Consider the following 23,693-nt stretch of genomic DNA (forward strand, 5'->3'; position numbering starts at 1 on the left):
CCAGGTTTCAGTGGCTCAGCAAAAAGGAAAATCACAAGATAAAGGAAATGACCTATGAAGTAGTCGTCACCACTCAAAACCATGGTGAACACCTGCTGTCATAAAACTTTAAGCCATATTTTATCCACTCTTAGGCTACTCACCAGCAACACCAATCTATCAAGAACAACTTAAGAAAGGGCAAGTCTGCCAATCCTGCCCCTTTGCTCTCCTTTCTGTAGTAAAGCAAAGAAAAACTACTCCAGCGAATAATTTCCTTGAATCACACAAAATCCTTTTCCTCTTCCTTAACAGACCCTTCTCCCTGATCTTTGAAACTTCTGAAACTAATAAATATTCCTAACTTCCAGCTTCAAAATAAAGCTGCTTTTTATTTTTATCTATTTTTTTTGCTTTCCAGCTATTATGTATTCCACTCAGCACACAGATGCATGAATTTATTTAACAAACCTTGGCGGGGGTAGGGGCACATTTGCTGTGTATTGCGTTCGGTATACAAAGATAAGAAGACACACCTTTTCTTTTTCAAATTTCTACTGAATGTTTCTATTTTATTTAAGTAATACTGGTTTACAACATTAGATTAAGTTCATATGTACAACATTTTATTTCTACTTCTGAATACTCTACATCAAACTGCCTTTTAAATAACTGCCTTATTATCAACAAAAGTATCTTTACTTGAACATAAATAAATAAATTAAAACAGAATTTTAAAGAGCCATTTATGTTAGTTATGTCAAGCAAGATGAAATTTACCCACACTATTTAAAAATTTTTAATTGCTAAAAGAAATAAGACTCCTTGGAAAAATGCAAAATTCAATGTTCTTGTTACCTATTGGGGGGAGAGTATAGGCAGACTCAAAAGGCATAAGTTATTTCTATATATTAGAATGGACAGCAGTTAAAGAGTTATTTTATACTATTCTTTATATTTACATATATATTACATAAATATTATCTTGACTATATTAAATATTTACTAGCAAAAAATTTTAAGACTCCAGAACTCTGTAAAGAGAAAAAACTGTGATAAAGATAAAACATTAATGACAGCACTTGAGCTCATGGACAATGAATTCACATTTTGAAAGGACCTGCCAGAGGATTTTTCTTTCTGAACAGCTAAAATCTAACTCACTTCAAGTCGACTAAGAAACAGGATGTCTCAAACCATTAATAAAAGAGGGAAGAGAGGAGAAAGTACTGCTAAGTTACTTCAGTCGTGTCTGACTCTGTGCGACCCCATAGACAGCAGCCCACCGGACTCCCCCATCCCTGGGATTCTCCAGGCAAGAACACACTCGAGTGGGTTGCCGTTTCCTTCTCCAACGCATGAAAGTGAAAAGTGAAAGTGAAGTTGCTCAGTCGTGTCTGACCCTCAGCAACCCCATGGACTGCAGCCTTCCAGGCTCCTCCATCCATGGGATTTTCCAGGCAAGAGTACTGGAGTGGGGTGCCATTGCCTTCTCCGAGGAGAGAGTACACGTGTAAAGGATATAGGACTTGTAATCAGAGGACCAGCATCAGTAAGAACAAGAAATATTTTTAGATTTTTTTATGCCCTTGGGTGTTGTTACGCTTTCATATCCTCTCTAAAACTGAGGTAATACTTAGTTCACAGGATTAAATGAGGAAAGCACTACAGAAATCCTAATTTTCAAAACTAGTATTTTATCTTGTTTTAAATTCCCTCAATGGGTATGATAACCCATATTCTATGAGAAAAGTTTACTGGTAAAATAAGCTAATGCATAACATAAGAATTCAACTTCTTGGCAAGAGTCAATGAATCAATACTATATTGGAGTCCTTGAGACATGACATCAAATCTCTGGTGCTCCTACCCCATTAAAAATCCCTTTGGTACATGGACCATGTCTTATGGATCCTCTGTGCTGCCCTACATCAAGCAGGCACTCAGATGAATGTTCTCCACGGGTCACATATAATTTTAATTTCATTAAATCCTGCACCATTTTCATGAAAAACAACAAAAAAGAAAACCCAAAACAGTATATACCTATGCAGTATACATGTAAAATACCAGTAGTTTAAAAAAAAGAAAAAAAAAAAACAATAAATTTTATCAACTTTCACCAAATAGAGCGAGAACTCTATCACTGAAAAGACTGGGCAATATTTAAAACAGTGATTCTTGTATCAAAGTCAAATGAGCCAAAACACAGTGTGCAGGGCTTTTAATTTGTCTCTCATTCTCGGGCTCCAAAAACACTGCAAATGGTGACTGCAGCCATGAAATTAAAGGACACTTGCTCCTTGGAAGAAAGCTATGACAAACCTGGGCAGCATATTAAAAAGAAGAGACACCACTTTGCCAACAAAGATCCATCTAGTCAAAGCTATGGTTTTTCCAGTAGTCATGTATGGATGTGAGAGTCGGACCATAAAGAGAAAGCTGAGCACCGAAGAATTGATGCTTTGGAACTGTGGTGTTGGAGAAGACTCTTGAGAGTCCCTTGCACTGCAAGGATATCAAACTAGTCAATCTTAAAGGAAATCGGTCCTGAATATTCATTGGAAGGGCTGATGCTGAAACTCCAATGCTTTGGCAACCTGATGCGAAGAGCTGACTCATTGGAAAAGACCCTGATGCTGGGAAAGATTGAAGGCAGGAGGAGAAGGGGACGACAAAAGATGAGATGGTTGTATGGCATCACCAACTCGATGGACATGAGTTTTGAACAAACTCCGGGAGTTGGTGATGGACAGGGAAGCCTGGTGTGCTGCAGTCCTTGGGGTTGCAAAGAGTCTGACAGGACTAAGCAACTGAACTGAACTAAAAGCACTCACAGGTGAATGGAACTATAGCAATTAATGAATACGTTCAACATTTAAACCATATCTTCACCAATGCAAAAGGTATTACAAATATAGTATGCCTCCCAGGGTCAAGTGTCATCAGTGTACAGGCTTTCTCTAGGATAAATCAATACTTCTTCTTCAAGGAAAGGATTCCTGGTATATTTTGAGAACTGGAGTTAAATGTAATTCTATTTTATGAAGTGCTGCAATATACTTCATGGTGCTTTATTTTATATAAAATTATTTCACACAGCTTTTCAAGACTCCTTCTGTACCTGAGGCCTCCTCTTCTATCAAGATTTCTCTAGACACACTGTGTACTCCAGATCTGGATCCACCTCCACTAGCAATTTCCTGTAGACTATCATGGAATCACTTATGACTTTTTTCTCTCGCCCTCCACATCTCATCTATGTTGTCAGTTCTATTTTGAAAATGTACTGAGAATCCCACAACTTGTCACCACCACCATTATCACCATCCTGGTGCAAGCCACTTTCTCTCCCACCTGGATGACTGCAACACCTCCTAACTGGACTCCCCACTTATCCTTTGGGCCTCTGAAAAGGCTCATCTCCAAGCTGCAGGTAATGAACCTTCTCAGACGCAATCCAGACCAGCTCCAAGATGAGCCTCCAGGGAACCCTCCGATCACACACTGAACACAACTCCACTCCTTCAGCAATCTCCTCTCCAAGGAGGCACCCTTCACTCCAGTCCCACTGGTCTTCTTTCTAGACACACATTCTCATCTCAGGGTCTCCATACTTACTACTCTACAGGAGTGCTTTCTTCCTGGTATCTGACCAGCACACGCCCCCAATTTCACACAGGTCTCCAACTGAACATCATTTTATCACAGGGCCCTTTTCTGATCATCCAATTTAAATCAGCATTCACTTCACTCTCCATCCTCTTACCCTGCCTGATTATTCTTCATTGCTCTCATAAGTACCTGACCTATTGTATGAGTCACTGAGGTGAAAGTAAGTTCCATGAGACCAGAATTTCTGTTTCATTCACTGCTCTACTCTCTAGTACCAGGAAAGTGCCTTACACATGGAAGATACTCAATATATACCAAAGAGCCAATGAATTTGTTAGTTTTACCTTTCCTTATAGGTTGTCACTTCTTTGTGGCTGGAAACCATGACTCCTCTTTCTATATCACTCACAGTGCTGACTTGGTAAGTAGGTGATGCTTATGTGTGAACTGGAAGGTAGCTCTCTCAACACCACTTGCTTCCTGAGTCTTCTCCCTGAGTAGCCAACGTGTTCAGCTTTTGGCAAGAATCATTAATCTCTGGGAAGGAGGTATCTAAATTTAAACCCAGATAACAGAAATACAGTTTCTAAGAAACAGCAGTAGGAGGGTAAACCAGGAACAAGAGGAAAAATGACCAGGTTTTAAATAGTATAGGCATAGGAAGAAGTACTGATGGAGGACAGCAGGAAGGGAAAGGATAATGGGCAGTCATATGTTGGAGGCACAAGGGTGGAATGGGTATTGAAAAACCCTCTTCTTCCCCAGGTCTTCAGAATTGTTTCTTTGGTGGTTCAGTGATTTAAAAAAAAAAAACCCGCTGCCAAGCAGGAGATTCAGGTTTGATCCCTGAGACAGGAAGATTCCCTGGAGAAGGAAATGGCAATGCACTCCAGTATTCTTGCCTGGAAATCCCATGAACAGAGAAGTGTGGCAGGCTACAGTCCATGGGGTTGTAAAAGAGACAGACACCACTTAGCGACTAAAAACAACAACTTACAGTTTGTATTTCACAGGAAATTCAGAATCTCATGGCAGACAGAGGTATCTTACCATTGAAATCTATTGCTGCAGAATTTTCTCCTGTGGTCTAGACATGATAAGCTTGCCTTGCATGAGACTTCTTATGTAGGTATGAAACACATTCTTGACCTCACACACAAAGTACACACCCTAGAGGCACTGCCCTATCATAAACACTAGAAGATGTAAATAAATGCTAAGTTCTCTGCATTCAAGTAGTTCCACCTTCCCAAGTAGTTCCCCTGAAACATACATTCAATTAGAAGGGTGAGGCCTCAGCATCTGGCTCAATGCCCAGCACAGAGCAGAGACTCAACAGGAAGTGGCTGAATCACTGTTGAGTATCACAGCTACAACCAGCATGGTGCATCATTCAAAGCCCTTCAACAAAAGTACTGTTCCAACAGCATCCATCCGGAAAAGTCCATGCTCCTGATTTTTCTGCCTGTCTTCCAGTGGTCCCTGCCCTGCATATGCGTACCCAATGAGCTCCCAAGTCTGAAACAAAGCTAGTTTCTACACTATCATTACTCTTTCTCAAAGGAAGGGTTATTGCAGAAGATTCCAAGATCCTAATTGAACAAAGGAAAAGTTAAGCAGCCCTTTCTTCACTGGGCACATGTACTGAGCACAATCATGTAATACAAACCATGTCCCAGGCACTGGGCTAGGGATGTGACGGCAAGCAAGAGAGTTCTTTCTGCCCTTCCAGAGCTCAGAATCAATGGAGGAGACAGACATACAATCCCACAAAATAAATACTTGCTTTCAAATTCTGGCAAGATCCATGCTACCCAAGCATTGGGTCCTGTAAGAACATATAAACAGGAATATATAAAAGGAAATATACAAAAAACAGACACTTTGTAGTCAGTAGACTTTGACTTGCTGAAAGAGAAACCCAGGCTGAAGGATAAGTAGAAGACAGTGCTGATAATGTTAGCTATCACTTCCCAGGAGGCAATAGGGGTAAAGAATCTGCCTGCCAATGCAGGAGACACAAGAGACGAGAGTTTGATCCCTGGGTCAGGAAGACCTCCTGGAGTAGGAAATGGCAATCTAGTATTCTTGTCTGGAAAATTCCATGGGCAGAGGAGTCTGGTGGGCTACAATCCATAGGACCACAAAGCGTTGGACACAACTGAGCACGAACACTTAGTATGTCCCGAGCACTGTGCTAACACATCACATGGACTCACTCATTTAACCCGCACAATAACCTTATGCAATCATCATCTCCACTTCACGCTCGGAGCACCTGAGCTGCCCAAGGCCAGAGCCTGAACTGGAATTTAGACCATCTGGCTCCAAGGCTCTGGCAAGGTGTATCCCAGGCCAGGGAAGTACACTAAGAAGCCCTGGGGCAAAAAGAAGCATGTGAATCGCAGGTACTGGTTTAACAGGTGAAGTTCACGTGCAGTGAGCAGCAAAGAGTAGAAAAGCACTAAAATCTCAGGGTCATGGGTCGACTCCAAGGAGCGGGTGAATCCCTGCCCAATGAGAAGCCACTGGAGTCACTTGGTTACAGTGATGGATGGGCTATAGCATGAAGAAAAGACTAGAAGAAAACATGAATGGAAGTGTGGAGATCAATTACACAGAACACAATCACCACTGTGGAACATTTGGGAACTTCTGCTTGCCATTTACATAAAAACTCCCATGAGAACTGCATCAGGCATCAGAAACCCGTAAGTTCCCCTGTGTGGCATTTGTGGGGGCCAGGAGAAAGAAAGGTCTATATCAAAACCATTGTGTTTCCTGATCCAAAATGGAATTTTGTTTTACAATTTGACCCAATATTCAATAATCAAAACCTATAATGATCTAGAAAATATTTCTAGAAGATATTATTAAATATTTTAACAGTGAAGAAAATAGAATACTATAGAAGATTTGATCTAACCCCACTGTGAGTATCCAATATCATTCTAGGGTTCATCTATAACTCAGCACATAATAAACAGTAAGCACCAATTTTCTTATCTGTAAACTGGGTATAATAATAGAGCCTAACTTTATAGAATTGTTGGATACCAATCAATGTCAAGAGTTTTAGCTTAGGACCTAGCATAAAGTAAATATTCACAATATTCTTTCATTTAACAAATATTTGGGTGCCTACCATGCCCCACACAAGAAGGTATCCAGTGAAAAATCAGTTCCTGCCTTGAAGCTTACATTCTAACCAGGAAATCAGATAGTTAACTAAGAGAGATAGTATAACCTGGTGAAGAAAATTAAAGAAGAGTTAGGAGATACAAAGTGGCAATGGAGGTGGGAGGAGTGATGAGAATAGGCAGACTGCCATGTCTGAGAAGATGATGTTTGAGCAGGGATCTGCAGGACATTTAGGGCACTGCAGGACTACCAGTATAAACAATAATGACCTGTGAAGTCAGAGAGCTAGCCAGATCGTGCAGTCAAGGTGAGAATCTTTAGTTATATTCTAAAAGTGACAAGAAACCAAAAAAGGATTTAAAGCACAGGGGTGAAACAATGAGGTTTCAGTTCAGTTCAGTCACTCAGTCATATCCCACTCTTTCAACCCCACAGAATGAAGCATACCAGGCTTCCCTATCCATCACCAACTCCTGGAGCTTGCTCAAACTCATGTCCATTGAGTACGTGATGCCATCCAACCATCTCATCCTCTGTCGCCCCCTTCTCCTCCTGTCTTCAATCTTTCCCAGCATCAGGGTCTTTTCCAATGAGTTCATTCTTCACATCAGGTGGCCAAAGTATTGGAGCTTCAGCTTTAGCATCAGTCCTTCCAATGAATATTCAGAGCTGATTTCCTTGAGGACTGACTGGTTGGATCTCCCTGCAGTCCAAGGGACTCTCAAGAGTCTTCTCTAACACCATAGTTCAAAAGCATCAATTCTTCAGCACTTAGCTTTCTTCATGGTCCAACTCTCACATCCAAACACGACTACTGGAAAAACCATAGCTTTGACTAGACAGACTTTTGTTGGCAAAGTAAAGCCTCTGCTTTTTAATACACTGTCTAGGTTTGTCATAGTTTTTCTTCCAAAGAGCTAACATCTTTTAATTTTATGGCTGCAGTCACCATCTACAGAGATATTGGAGCCCAAGTAAGTAAAGTCTGTCACTGTTTCCATTGTTTTCTCATCTATTTGCCATGAAGTGATGGAACTGGATGCCATGCTCTTAGTTTTTTGAATGTTGAGTTTTAAGCCATGTCTAAAATAGGACTCTGGCTACTGCATAGGAACAAAAGCAGGAGAAAGACAGGAAGCTACTGGAGTGTTCTTGGACAAGAGTGCAAATGATAAAAAGTAACCAGATTCAGAAGAGATGGTGAAAGCAGAGAAAACAGAATTGATTTACTGATGAATTACACGTGGCCTGTAAGAAAAAGAGAGAAGACTAGAGTGACTCCTATATTTCTGGTCTAAGAAACTAAAAGAATTGGAAGAATGAAGGAAGAGCCACTTTAGCTGGGTGAGGAGGGGAAATCGGTTCTGTTGAAAACATGCTGAGTTTGAGATACCGTCTTAGACCTTTAAGTACAGTTAAGTTAGCAGTTGGGTAGACAAGTCTAGAGTTCTAAAAAGGGGTTCAGGCTGGAGAAATGAGTTTGAGAGTTACTGTCACCTCAGAGACATTTAAAACCTTGAGCCTAGAAGAAATCACCTAGGGAGTCTGTATTCTCTGAAGACAGAAAAGATATCAAAGAGACGAAGTCCTGGTGTACTTTCAACACAGGAAATAAGAGAAGAGAATGGCACGTGAGGAAGGCAGGCAATCAGGAGAGCACAGGATCCTGAGAGACAAGAGACAAAGGAAGTCAGGCTATGTTAGCTACTGTCATTAGTGTTTATCATCATAACCATCTTCTGGACTCCCCAGAGGAAGAGTCTTTTTTGTTCAGGCGATCTACTCACGTCCCCATAGCTCAGTCTGCTCATCCTCACCTCTGGGCCTTGGCTCCCATCACCATCCACATCTCACCTGGCTTCAAGGCTGTTTTCTTAAGTCTCCCTTCATAAATCAGAAAGGCAGCCTTAGAACTGAAGGTCTGATTTGATTGTTTGTTCCCCAAGTCCATAGGGTAGATAACTTCACATTTATTTATCCTCCCCTGCAACTTTCACATCTTGCCCCTTTTGTCTTCAAACTTTTTTTTCTTCCTGCTGATATCCCTTACCTTAGGAGACCTAGAGAAGAGTGAACAGGGTAGCATCTTTCATGTAAAGGCCTGAAGACCCTTATCCAAGATAAATGGAAATGCCTTTAAAATGATTTCCATAAAATGTTCTATAGGTTTTAGTTTATTGATGAAACATAAGACCATCTTCTCTTTCTTGGAGTCCCTTCAAGTCAAAATTAGCTTTTAAAAGACTGCTAAGTCCCCCAAATTAACCCCCTTTTTTCCCTTGCCTTCTTTCCAACTTGGTTACTTCAGCATCAAGATGCAGAAATAATGTTTTAATTACTAAGTCCTACAAAACAAGGCAGTCAATACAAGAGTTGTACTCAAAAAGCCCTTTTATTCTCCAGAATAAATTTGTTTATCTAATATCTCAAAGTCTCTATGTAGCAATTACACTGTTGTTGGCAAACTATTAAAGATTTTGCCTGCAACTACAATTAACATACCATTGTGGCAACAGTGTAACTTTAAATTAACTTTTCTAAAACAGCGTGTTTTGAGCTTGTTAAAAATCCCAGTGATATCTTCAGCATCAACTTCCATTTCCAAAAGCTTTCTATATCCAAATTTAAGAAATATGGCATTTTTCTTAAATTTATATCCAAAACCATAAAACTAAACCCCATAAGCAGCTTCTTCCCAACTTAGAATAGTGTATTTTCAAAATATATTAAAATGGTATAAAGTATATTACCATGAAGTAGATTTGAGCAAAAGATCGACAATCATAAAATTTCCTAATCATTTAAATAACAAAATTAGATTCTAAATCTTATAAAATAGGATAAATGTACTGTATGTGTTTACTACACAGCTGACCCTTGAACAACACAGGTTTGAAATGCATGGGTCCACTTTTTTGTGGATTGTTTTCAATAGTAAATACACAGTACTACACAATCTAGGGTTGGTTAAATCCATGGATGCAAACCACGGATACAAAGGGGTCAACTACAGATTATAGGCAGATTTTAAACTGCAGAGAGAGGGTCGCCACCCTAACCCCCTTGATATTCAAGGGTCAACTATGTACTCAATCTTAGAGTATTAAAAAGTAAGTCAGAAAGAGAAACAAAATACCATATGATAGCATTTATATGTGGAATCTAAAATATGACACAAATGGACATAGTTACAAACCAGAAACAGACTCAGAGACGTGGAAAACAAACTTATGTTTACCAAAGGGGAAAAGGTGGTAGAAGAGGGATAAATTAGGAGTTCAGGAGTAGCAGATACAAACCACTATATATAAAAGTAGATGAACAACAAGGTCCTACAGAGCATTGGGAACTCTATTTAATGTCCTGTAAAAAATCATAATGGAAAAGAATATCAAAAAGAAAATAGATATAAGAAGATATATATATATATATCAGAATCACTTTGCTGTACACCAGAAACTAACACTGTAAATCAACTATGCTGTTAAGTCGCTCAGTTGTGTTGGACTCTGTGACCCCATGGACTGCAGCACTCCAGGATGCCCTGTCCTTTACTATTTCCCAGAGTTTGCTCAAACTCATATCCATTGAGTCAGTGATGCTATCCAACCATCTCATCCTCTGTCGTCCCATTCTCCTGCCATCAGTCTTTCCCAGCATCAGGGTCTTTTCCAATGAGTTGGCTCTTCCCATCAGGTGTCCAAAGTATTGGAGTTTCAGCTTCAGCATCAGTACTTCCAATGAATATTCAGAGCTGATTTCCTTGCAATCCAAGGGACTCTCAGGAGTCTTCTCCAGCACCACAGTTCAAAAGCATCAATTCTTCAGCGTTCAGCCTTCTTTACGGTCCAACTCTCACATTCATACATGACTACTGGAAAAATCACAGCTTTGACTAGATGGACCTTTGTCAGCAAAGTGATGTCTCTGCTCTTTAATACACTGTCTAGGTTTGTCATAGCTTTTCTTCCAAAGAGCAAAAACCTTTTAATTTCATCTAACTGTTGCTTCTTGACCTGCATACATGTTTCTCAGGAGGCAGGTAAGGTGATCTGGTATTCCCACCTCTTTTAAGAATTCTCAAAAAAAAAACAAAAGAATTTTCCACAGTTTGCTGTGATCCACACAAAGGCTTTAGCATAGTCAAGGAAGTAGAATTAGATGTTTTCCTGGAATTCCCTTGCCTTTTCTATGATTCAGCAGATGTTGGCAAATCAACTATACTTCAATTAAAAGAAAAAAAATGAGGGTTCTGGAGTCAGACAGCACCAGTTCATTTTCCATTTCTCTTAGTCCTAGATGTGAGACCTCAGGCAAGTTAACCAGAATTCATGCCCTCATCTGTGATATGGGGAAAATAAAAATATCTGCCATAGGACTGTTCTGATAATTAAATGAGTTAGTCTGTAAGGGCCTAACTGTGGCTGGCACAGTTTAAATGTTTATTATTGTGTTAACTGGTAATCGTGGTGGTTTTTCCCCCAATAAAAGGCAATTTAAAAAGTAAAAGCTGCTTTTGTTTTCCCCTTCACCAATTTTATCTTCTCTACTTTATTCACAGCTACAAAAGGAACTCTGGAATCAGACCTGAACAATGTCACAGGGAAACAGTAAATGTAGTTAAATCATTTCCTCATGTGTACAGCTTCTGCTAATTCCAGCCCTACAGTTTTCTGTTCTGCCAAAACAAAAGAGGCTTCCCAAGCATTCTCTATCTTTCCTGGCCCTGCCTCTCAATTATTCAGATCTCTCTCCTAAAGCCTCATAAAGGTAACCACATTGCTTTGATCACTTAACTCTCAGACTAAACACACTCTGGGTCCCTAGTTGTCTCCAAGCCTATGCTTGCTGAATAGCAAAAATCTCAATTCCCACAGATGCTCTCAAGGACCTAATTCATATTTCTTTTTCTTATCTTTCTTACCACCTATTGTACAAAGCATTCATCTCTACACAGTACAGCCAAGAACACTTCTTACCCCACTAGAAATGTTTTCATAAAATAAGCACGTTGCTGATATATGACCAAAAATTAAATCTCCAAAAATCAACTTGGCCCATGAGATGACAGGCAGCAGCAGCCCCTTCCTTTGTCAGTCTCTCTAACCACTCTCCGGACTTCCTAGCTCTCACTGCAGTGCTTCACACTTCACTGGGCAGCTACCAAAAGCAGTAAGCACTCTGATTTTGGCACAGACTTTCAAAAATGAACTAAAAAAAAAAATGAACTCCAAAATATTTCTTGAGAATCACAAAGAAGGCACTGGAAAAAAAAAAAAAAATGGGCATGGTTGTTTTCCCCTTTGAAAAAGGCAACAAATGCATATAAAAAGGCCACCTGAAGGATAGTCTGGATTTAATCAAGACAACCTCAAAAGACTAGAACAGCAAAATGCAAAGCAGCAGGTTCCCTAAAAGATTTATTTCAGTCTTCCCTTTTTGCTGTTTCACAATCTAGATGTGACAACAACTTATTTAGATAACTAAAGAACTCTGAATTATACATTATAATAAAAAGCAATTCCAAATATATAATACCAATGGCCTCCTCCTTTAATGACAGGCTCAACTGTGTCTGCCTTTAAATGTATATTCCCATCGAATATAACAATTTACGAACCAAAAGCAACCACAGAAAACAATCTGAGGGGGCTTCCCTGGTGGCTCAGTGGTAAAGAATCGCCTGCCAATTCAGAAGATATGGGTTAGATCTCTGATCTGGGAATATCCCACATGCTGCAGAGCAACCAAGCCCACGCACCACAAATACTGAGCCTGTACACTAGAGCCTGGAAGCCACAACTACTGAGCCCTATGTGCTGCAGTAACTGAAGTTCGAGTGCCCTAGAGCCTGTGCTCGGCAACCAGAGAAGCCCGAGCACTGCAACTGGAGAGCAGCCCCCGACACCAAAACTAGAGCAAAGCCCAAGAGCACTGAAGGCTCAGCATAGCATAAAAAATAAACAAGCAAAAATTTTAAAATGCGATATCATGTTTAAAACTGTTTTGTTTTTGTTCAGTTGCTCAGTTGTGTCCGACTCTTTGCGACCCCATGCACTGCAGCACACCAGGCTTCCTTGTCCTTCACTAACTCCCAGAGTTTGCTCAAACTCACATTCATTGAGTCGATGATACTATCCAGCCATCTCATCCTCTGTTATCCCCGTCTCCTCCTGCCTTCAATCTTTCCCAGCATCAGGGTCTTTTCCAATGAGTCAGCTCTTCATATCAGGTGGCCAAAGTACTGGAGCTTCAGCTTCAGCATCAGTCCTTCCAAGGAATATTCAGGGTTGATTTCCTGTAGGACTGACTGGTTTGATCTTCACGCTGTCCACGAAACTCTCAAGAGTCTTCTCAAGCACTACAGTTCAAAAGCATCAATTCTTCAGCACTCAGCCTTCTTTCTGGTCCAACTGACACATTAGTACATGACTACTGGAAAAACCATAGCTTTGACTATATGGACCTTTGTCAGCAAATTGATGTCTCTGCTTTTTAATACAATGTCTAGGCTTGTCATAGCTTTTCTTCCAAGGAGCAAGTACCTTTTTTCCCCCATAATATATATACTTTATTGAAGAATAGTTGAATTACAATAAGCATCTTTTAATTTTGTGGATGCAGTCACCATCCACAGTGATTTTCATAGCCAAAGAAAATAAAATCTACCACTGTTTTCACTTTTTCTCCATCTATTTGGCATGAAGTGATAGCACTGGATGCCACAATCTTATTTTTTGGAATGCTGAGTTTCCAGCCAGCTTTTTCACTCTTCTCTTTCATCTTCATTAAGAGGCTCTTTAGCTCCTCTTCGATTTCTGCCATTAGGGTGGTATCATCTGCATATCTGAGGTTGTCGATATTTCTCCCAGCCATCTTGATTCCAGCTTGGGATTCATCCAGCCCAGCATTTCGCATGATGTATTCTGCCCAGAAATTAAATAAGCAGGGTGACAATATACAGTCTTGATGAATTCCTTTCTCAATTTTGAATCAGTGCATTGTTCCATGTCCAGTTCTAATTGCTGCTTCTTGACATGCACACAGGTTTCGCGGGAGGCAGGTAAGGAGGCCTGGTATTCCCATCTCTTTAAGAATATTCCACAGTTTGCTGTGATCCACACAGTCAAAAGCTTTGGTGTAGTCAATGAAGCAGAAGTAGATGTTTTTCTGGAATTCCCTTGCTTTTTCTATGATCCAACACAAGTTAGCAATTTGATCTCTGGTTCTTCTGCTTTTTCTAAATCCAGCTTGTACATATGGAATTTCTCAGTTCACATACTGTTGAAGCCTAGCTTGAAGGATTTTGAGCATTACCTTGCTAAGCATGTGAAATGAGCACAATTGTACAGCAGTTTTAACATTGCTCTTCTTTGGGATTGGAATGAAAACTGACCTTTTTCAGTCCTGTGGCCACTGTTGAGTCTTCCAAATTTGCTGACATCATCTTTTAGAATTTGAAAAAGCTCAGCTGGAATTCCATCACTTCTACTAGCTTTGTTCATAGTAATGCTTCCTAAGGCCCACTTGACTTCACACTCCAAGATGTCTGGGTTTAGGTGAGTGACCACACCATGGTGGTTATCCAGGTCATTAAGACCTTTTTAATACAGTTCTTCTGTGTATTCTTGCCACCTCTTCTTAATACCTTCTGCTTCTATTAGGTCCTTATCATTTCTGCCCTTTATAGTGCCTATCTCTGCATGAAATGTTCCCTTGGTATCTTCAATCTTCTTGAAGATATCTCTAGTCTTTCCCATTCTGTTGTTTTCCTCTATTTCTTTGCACTGTTCACTTAAGAGGGCTTCCTTGTCTCTCCTTGCTATTCTCTGGAACTCTGCATTCAATTGGCTGTATCTTTCCTTTTCTCCTTTGCTTTTTGCTTCCCTTCTTTCCTCAGCAATTTGTAAGGCCGCCTCAGACAATCATTTTGCCTTCTTGCATTTCTTTTTCTTTGGGATGGTTTTGGTCACCACTTCCTGTACAATGTTATGAACCTTCATCCATAGTTCTTCAGGCACTCGATCAGATTTAATCCCTTGAATCTATTTGTCACTTCTATTGTATAATCATAAGAGATTTGATTTAGGTCATACCTGAATGGTCCAGTGTTTTTCCCTACTTCCTAAAATTTAAGCCTAAATTTTGCAATAAGGAGTTCCTGATCTGAGCCACAATCAGATCCTGGTCTTGTTCTTACTGACTATAAGAGCTTCCCTGGTGGCTGAGACAGTAAAGAATCTGCCTGCAATGTAGGAGACCCAGGTTTGATCCGTGGGTGGGGAAGAACCCCTAGAGAAGGGAATAGCAACACAATCCAGTATTTTTGCCTGGGAAAGCCCATAAACTGAGGAACCTAGCAGGCAACAGTCCACAGGCTTGCAAAGAGTCAGACACAAGAGACTAAACAACAACAAAACATAAAAAGAACAAATCTGAATCAGTTCTACTGAGATGGATAAACCTAGAGCCTGTCATACACAGTGAAAAGAAAGAAAGAAAGAAAGTGAAAGTCGCTCAGTCATGTCTGACTCTTTGCCACCTGATACTGGAGTGGGTAGCCTTTCCCTTCTCCAAGGGATCTTCCCAACCTAGCGATCGAACCCTGGTCTCCCGCGTTGCAGGTGGATTCTTTACCAGATGAGCCCCAAGAAAAGCCCCATACAGAGTGAAGTAAGTCAGAAAGAGAAAAACAAGTATCGTATATTAATGCATATATATGGAATCTAGAAACATGGCACTGATGAACCTATGTGCAGGGCAGGAATAGAGACACAGCCATAGAGAACAGACTTGCAGGCACGGGGGGATGGAGAGGGTGGGACAAACTGACAGAGTAGGACTGAAACATATAGATTTGTTGTTGCTGTTCAGTCACTAAGTTATGTTCGACTCCTTTCAACCCCATGAACTGCAGCATGCCAGGCTTCTCTGTCCATCACTCTCCTGAGTTTGCTCAAACACATGTCCATTGAGTCAGTGTTGCTATCCAACCATCCCATCGTCTGTCATCCCCTTCTCCTCTTGCCCTCAATTTTTCCCAGCATCAGGTAAAATAGATAGCTAGTGGGAAGTTTCTGTATAACACAGTGAGCTCAACTCGGTGCTCTGTGACAACTTAGAGGGCAATGTGGAGCGGGGGAGGTAGAAGGGAGGTTCAAGCAGGAGGAGACATGCATATCTACGGCTGATTCATGCTGATGTATGGCAGAAACCAACACAACATTGTAAAGCAATTGTTCTCCAATTAAAAAGAAAAAAATTGTGCTCACTAAGTTACAGAAAAATTAATCTCATCTAGTAAAGGGTGCAATCTAATGCCCTTCCTTAAGACCATAAACTTTATCCAGTATAAGAAAAACCTAAGAAACAGGAATACATTTCAAAAAGTCAGCTCAGTAAGTTGCCATATGAGAAATCATTGAATACCAAATAGAACTGTGGGAAGGCAACAGACAGTGCAGCACCTGGACCTTCCCTTTATCAACTCATTCCAAAAGTCATTCTAAAGGGCAAAACTGGTTTCAGTCAACCCCAACTGAGTAAATATAATGCCATTTCAGGGGCACCTTTATTTCTCCATCCCAAACACACACAATGAAAGGTCACTGCTATAGCTTCAAGTCTTTCTCTCTTTTTTTGCAGGTACAAAGTCTATTATTAGAGACACACTACAACAACTAGCAGGAGAGCACGCAGAGAAGTGGTTTATTCAGTTAGGAGGAAAGGCAGAGATGCACACCCAGAGAGAAAGGGTGTGGCTGTCCCCCTAGGTGAGGAGGAGCCTAGCGCCAAGTCTGGACCACAGGAAAAGTGTTTCATGTCAGAATTTTTTTAAAAGTTTAATGCCACTGGTACCCAAGCTGATCTCATTCCCTGGCCAGGAATCAAACCCGGGCCCCCTGTGCTGGCAGCACAAAGTCTTAACTGCTGGACTACCAGGCAAGTCCCATTTATTTTCGTGCAGTTCTATTAATTTATCCCAGAAAAAGCATACAGATTTTTTAAATCTTTTTAAAAGACTTTTGAAATCTTCCTTTCAAAAGTCTTCCTTTCCAAGCTCCCTTTTGTCCCAGTCCTTCCCCCATTCCAGATTTTCATTAATGGACATGAAGTCATTCTCTGTATCAGTTGTGATGTGCAGCATGTGGTTTAGAAATGCACATGTGTGAATGAAAAAGCCTTTTAAAATGTACAATGTAAGTAATCAGCAGAAAAAATAAAAAACCACCAAGATTTCTTTTATCCTACCTTAATACCTGGGCCTACGGAAAAAAATTAATAAAAGACCCTAGGCTCAGGAAGATTAATAAAAATGTGAAGGGGAATTACCAAAGATAGACTATTATGGTTAAAAACAAAGCCAAAGATCAGAGGGGAAATTATGTAGTTTCAAAGTCTCCAGATTTACAAACATAACCTAACCATAAATGTGAGCAGTAAGAGCATTAATTTTCTCCCATTTTTCTTTTTTAAAGTAATGAGACAATAAAAAATGCTTCCAAAGTGGGAGAAACTTAGAATATAACGGGGTATTATTAAACAAAGCTATTTGTATGCAATCTAGTCTTCAAAATGTCAAGGCAGTAACCTTTATCTGTGCCATGGAAAACACTCCCTCTGAGACCAGAAAGTGCTTAAATAAAACAGCCACTACTCAGTTTTCAACTCTGGCACATTCCCTAAAGTACTCTTCACCCTCTTCTACTTTTTCATAAGAGACCTTATGGCAGGAACATTCCACTGTATTCCATCTACAATCAGCTTTAATCCCCATGAGCAGCAGTCCAGGCCAGCCTGCCAGCATAGCAGTCTTTTAATGCAGCTAACACATGTGGCTATAGCAAATTCATTTCATTTATTGCAACAATTCGAGGTTCCAAATCCATGCTCTCTCCCAATCTTAAGCCCAATTTTTTAAAAAAACAAGCCATTAATACTTTCTAAATATAACAAATTGGCTCATGTAAAATCTCTCACTCAGAAGTTATTTGGATTACATAGTAATCAAATTACTAAGAAAATGCCATATAAAATTGTAGGGGAAAAAAAATAGAAAACAGTAGAAAACTGAAAAATGCCAAAAATTCTGGAGGAAGATGTCTCTGATACAATTAGTGAATTAGCTTTTGAAGAACAAACACCTTTCAGAGGAACCAAAATTACCCCGAACTTACTAAACCATGACAAAGCATTCAGCTAGAAAACTAACACTACTTTTTCTAAGGCTAATGAGGGATTTTTGTTTCAGGAGACTAATATTGTTTTAAAAGTCACAAATTTCTCCCGGAGAATGTTTAAATACAAAGAGGCAATGTGTTACAGGAGCTTCCCAGGTGGCACAGTGGTGAAGAATCCACTGGCTAATGCAGGAGACTCAGGAGACAGGTTAGATTCCTGGGTGGGGAAGATCCTCTGGAGTAGGAATGGCAACCCACTTCAGTATTTCTTGCCAGGAAAATTTCATTGACAGAGGAGCCTGGCAGGGCTCCATGGGGTCGCAAAGAGTTGGACATGACTGAGTGACTGAGCACGCATGCATGCTTAATGTATTAAAGAGGAAGAGAAAGAGCAAGGCAGATCAGAGCCACTCAGACTGCTGTCTAGAAAGGATGTGGACAAAATATGATGGAAAAACCATTGGTAGTTCAGCATGGTGTTTAAGCTGGTCCAAAGGCTGGTTTTCACAGGAGTAGAAGAATATGCCCAGGTCTACTTTTTTTTTTTTTACCAAGTCTATTCTAACCATATTAATTACTTTTAACAAAAACTAAGCATTTATTCTTGAATATTTTATCAAAAGACAAATATTTTCAATAATTCAGGAGATATCTTTGTAGGAAACAAACAAGAATGAGGAAACAAAACTCCAAAATTTATGGCCCTATCCTTAGAAAATGTTCAACTAGGAATCTTATTTCCTTCTTCAGTTTGCAATCTACCAGTCAAAACACTTGAAATCTTTCATCCAGAGTGAATATCAGTATTTGGGTAATTTTACCTTTTCCCCCCAAACTAACATTATTGTCTATACCATCAAAATAATAAAGTAAAAAAGGCAGCCATATATCTTAAATACAATGAAGACTAATACCTTATTAGCCATCAGTAAACTCAGTGAGGTTTTTAACCTAGAAGATCAAAAAAAAAAAAGCAAACAAAATCAAGTGGACCCAAATCCATTTCACGTAACTATCCAGAACTACAGAAAATTTTAATTTTGCTACATACTTCTGAACAGTCAATAGATTAGCTTTTTTATATCTATTTAATACTTAGCATATCATTACACATATAGTAGATATTTGTTAGTAAATAAAATCTATTAACTTTTTTGGATATCCTTTCATGCCAAAATCTCAAAAAAAAATTTTTTTGATAAGATATAAATATGAAGTTTTATTCGTGTGTTTACAATACAGTCAAGACTGAAAGAAAAGTTATTATTACACCTGCTACTAATTAAACCATCTCTCAAAGGAAATCTCCCCTTGAAGTTACTTCTGGAAAGAGGAACTGGTTGCCTATGTGTTGGGGTAAGAGGGATGATTGTACTGTATACTCTTCATACTTTTTGAAATTCATACCCTGTTAATGTCCTACCTATTCACAAAAATAAATCAAAATTGGGGGGAAATTAGGTAATGCTATTTGACCTTGACCAAACTAAAAACATATAATCCATGTAAGATGTGGGAATTCTAAAATGATTACTCATCAAGGAAAACCATTAGTGTTATTACTTGTGATAGTAAGCATTTTCCTTTATTTTTATTATATGACTTTTGCATTCATGGATATCTTTTAATACTCACTCTCTACTTAAAAGTTTTAATAAGATTTCCAACTCTACAAAGAAAGTACCAACATCCCAACCATGAGTGAAACTCCATCTCCATGACACTGGGGATTTCTCCTGGATAGTCAGTATGCAAAACTGATCAGAGAAAAGTAGACCTTTTTGGAATCAATTCTGGCTCCTGATCCAGGATTTCCTAATGTCCACCCTTTAAAAGAACTTGTGATATATAACAAGACATTTAGGGGCAACACCAACAGTCAAAAATGCCTCCATACTAAGTTATAAATAAATGTATTTTTCAGAAAGAAACAAGAGGCTCAATAATCAGAATTTAATGTGCTCATTTCAGCAGCACCTATACTAAAACCAGAATGATATGGAGAAAGCTAGCAAGGCCCTGTGCAAGAATTTAGTTATATACTGTGTAAAACTTAATTCTTAAAATGAAATAGAAATAAGAACATAGCTTCGATGAGTGACATTTAAGAATATAACATTAGTTAGAGAATAATACCAAATTCTGCATCTTTCTTTTACAATTATTCATAGGATATATAATTCACAGAATCACTGGCACAACTGACAAGGAAATGTAAAACACAAACAATGGTACAGCAGTTTAGACTTCAACATTTGACCCTTCTTCAAAAAATAGAATGTTCCAAGTCCAAAAAATAGAATGTTCCAAGTTCAGAAAAATGTGTTAGCAAAAGAAAGTTCAAAGTTGTATATGGGGAATATATATGTGTGTATATATATATATGTGTGTGTGTGTATATATATGTGTATATATATGTGTGTGTGTGATATATGTGTGTGTGTATATATATGTGTGTGTGTGTGTGTATATATATAAATATATGGCAAATTCACAGTAATAGAGAATGATGGCTGGGAGCTGGGGGAGAAAAGAAGACATTGATCGAGGAGTACAAAGTTCTGGAGACTTAAAGTGGATCATGGTGACTATGGTTAAAGATGTTTATGTAAAATTTGCTGAAAGAGTAGATCTCAAGTGTTCTTACCTTAAAATGAAAGGTAACTATGAGAAGTGATGGATATGCTAATTAGATAGTGTTGATCATTTTTTAAAATGTATAAACATGTCAAAGCACCACATTGTACACCTCAAATATAACATATAAATTTATTTCCCACTGGGAGAATCCTCTACACAGAACACTGGCCCACAAACAGATAAGCATATTTCCTCATATATTTAGCATTAACTTGGGTCTGAAAGAACAACAATTCTACTTTATCCCAAAGTTACGGGTTTTATTTTTATTTATATTTTTTTTTACAGGTTTTAAAATGGTAAAACTTACCATTATTTAAGTAACAGTTTGCCTACAGACCCACATCAAGTAACTAACGCAAGTACCAAAAACTCCAGCTTCCATCATTTTTCACCTAAGGAACAGTTCAGAGAAACAAACCAGGAAGCAATGACTGATCATTTTTAGTAATAATTTACAAGTTTATTATCTGCTTTAGCTACATCTGTTGTTCACCTCAAAGAATCATCGTAAGGAAGCAGTGTAAGTGTTACGACCATCTTGGCAAGCTCAAGTACTATTGAAAACCAAGGAAGTAAAGCAATTTTGCACCCTCAATAAGGTATATTTCACAGCATCATTTACTAAACATCACTGCTTACACCTTCACTATCATTAAGATTTCAACTTAATAACACCAGCTAATTTCATTCAGTTCTCTAGGGAATTCTCAATTGTAAAGAAGATAAACAGCCAATATTCAAATATGCTACAGCAAAAATCACAGGGGGAAACATTCAGCGGAACATTCAGAACAGCAAAGTTCAAAGTGTTACTAGCCACATGTTCATTTACTGTGATGACAGCAAGAAGGAAAAGGGGGAAGGACAGGAAGCTGAGACAGGACTGACAGAAAACAACATGCACTCACTGGTTGAGTTGCCCTGCATCTGGATGATGCACTTGGACTCTTTGCTGGTCTCTCGAGAATTGAAGGGCCGAACGCGGACAGCCACCTTCACTGAGGCTCCCGACATTCTGATGGTCTTGTTATATACACAAAGTCCAGAAATAATCAAATCGTCTCAGGAAGTTATGTTCAAGTTTCCTTTAAAAAAGAAAAAAAAGTTCATGTAAGATAGGCAGAATTAAAGAAAACAAGGCTAATTTGAGCAGAAGAGCTATTAAATCTTAGTATTATTTGTTTCCATTTCTAAAAATCTCATCCCTTTTCTTCCCTATAAATCTTGTATATGTGCATGAATAAATCAGTCACCAGTCTTGTCTGACTCTTTGTGATCTCACAGACAGTAGCCTACTAGGCTCCTCTGTCCATGGAATTTTCCAGGTGAGAATACTGGAATGGATTGCCATTTCCTCCTCCAGGGGATCTTCCCAACCCAGGGATTGAACTCGCATTCTCTTACATGGCAGGCAGATTCTTTAGCATTGTGCCATCTGGGAAGCCCACAAATCTTATATTCTCAACAGTAAATTATCAGATAGAAAGTTAAAAGACTGTAATTTGTTTTCCTGTTCCATTATCTCTTTACCATACCTAAAAAGTCCCTAGACTTAATGATAAAAAATATTAACTGCAAAATAACAAACATCTTATTTACTCTCTCTTTTTCTGGGTCAATTTCCAATAATATATGGAAAAAAATGTTTATCTGCTAAAGAGGGTTCCTACACAAGAAACTTCCCATCTGCAAAACAACTTATTACTTCCTTTTAAAGAAATGCACTGAACTTTTTATATTTTAATTTCAATTTGAAACATCTAGTTACACGGTGTATATTTAAACATCAAAGGACAGAGATAATCTCCAGCTAGCTTCTTTACCTGTAGGTATCCAGGAATTCCTTTAACTTTGATGACCCCTTTCATAAGTATCTCATTTCGCCCTCACAACGATCCTGTACAATCATCAGAGACAGTTCCAAGAGACCCAAGTTCTATCCTCTGACCCATGGCAGAATCAATTCACTACATTTCACTACTGAATGAAGCCACAGGGAAAACTGAACATTTTCTAGAGGAATAGTTTTTCTCCCCACAGAACAAAACGAACACTATTCAGTGAAAAGAACCCACATAAGTAATTTCCAAAAGAAACAACAGATCTCAATCTGTACTCTGTTATATAAACATCTTCAAGAAGAACTGAACAAAAGAAAAAACTAAAAAAGAAAAATACTTACGGGTCCAATTACCAGAGACCAAATTTTTGGTCCTGACCAGTTTTTTCCACATAAGTAACGGTTAAGAACACTCATCTCCAGCTGTACAACTAATGCTTTTCATAGGATAAGGCAAAAATACTCCATCTTATTTCTTGTCTTTTGGGAACACGTCTGTTGTCTGTCTCTCACACCACCACCAGAATGCTCAGAGATCTTGTCTACTAGCACTTAAAATGAAAGTGATGAAAGAGCTCACTACATGTTTGTTGAAGGAATGAACTAATGAATTATATTTCCCAATTGTAAGAATTATCCTTTATCTGGTTTACTTTTTTATGTTTTAAATGATTACAATATTTATTGATATTAATTTTTATATTTGCTGCAATGTTTTTTCCAGTCTGTTTCACATTTTATTTTACAATAAACAGATGGTTCTTTTTTTAGTACATCATTTATTTTAATTAAATTTATTAAATGAAAGCTTAAAATTATTAATTCTTCCAATCTATATAACATGATCTATAGTCAGTAGCTGAGTACTCTGTCAAGAGAGTAAATGAAGCATTCACAAAAAGCAAGACCCAGAACACACTTTAACTCCTCAGAGTCCACTTTAATATACAGCCAGCATCTCAACACTCAAGGTGTCCCATTATCTTCTCCCTAAAACTAGCAATCTCTGCCAATCTTCCCATTTCTATCTGGCCCCATACCATAAACCTAGGAGTCATCTTTGCTTCCTTCTCTTTGAATCCTTTCATTAGTGGTAACATTATTCATGAAATACCACATGAAAACTTTTAAAACATAAATTTCCATTTTTCTATCCCTTACCTCCTCTCATTTCCTCTGCCCTAACCTTAATCCATGTCCTTACTACCTCATGCCTAGCATACATGCAATAGAGAAACTAATCTTTGAGCTTTTAATTTTAATCCATGTCTTTAAATGGGGGTACGGGGTTTGCA

General features: G+C 38.7%; 1 protein-coding gene across 1 annotated transcript in view; it reads right to left on the minus strand.

Moving 5' to 3' along the window:
* The window catches only part of KIF1B (kinesin family member 1B), a 189,576-nt gene that overhangs the window by 154,321 nt on the left and 11,562 nt on the right, over positions 1 to 23,693 (minus strand). The window contains exon 2 of the mRNA XM_052653410.1: positions 21,467 to 21,643. Within this exon, the coding sequence (XP_052509370.1) occupies positions 21,467 to 21,572 (106 nt within the window). The 5' untranslated portion in view covers positions 21,573 to 21,643. The remainder of the gene's footprint in view (positions 1 to 21,466; positions 21,644 to 23,693) is intronic.

The sequence above is a fragment of the Budorcas taxicolor genome, chromosome 16, assembly GCF_023091745.1.
Source record: "Budorcas taxicolor isolate Tak-1 chromosome 16, Takin1.1, whole genome shotgun sequence".
Lineage (NCBI taxonomy): Eukaryota > Metazoa > Chordata > Mammalia > Artiodactyla > Bovidae > Budorcas > Budorcas taxicolor.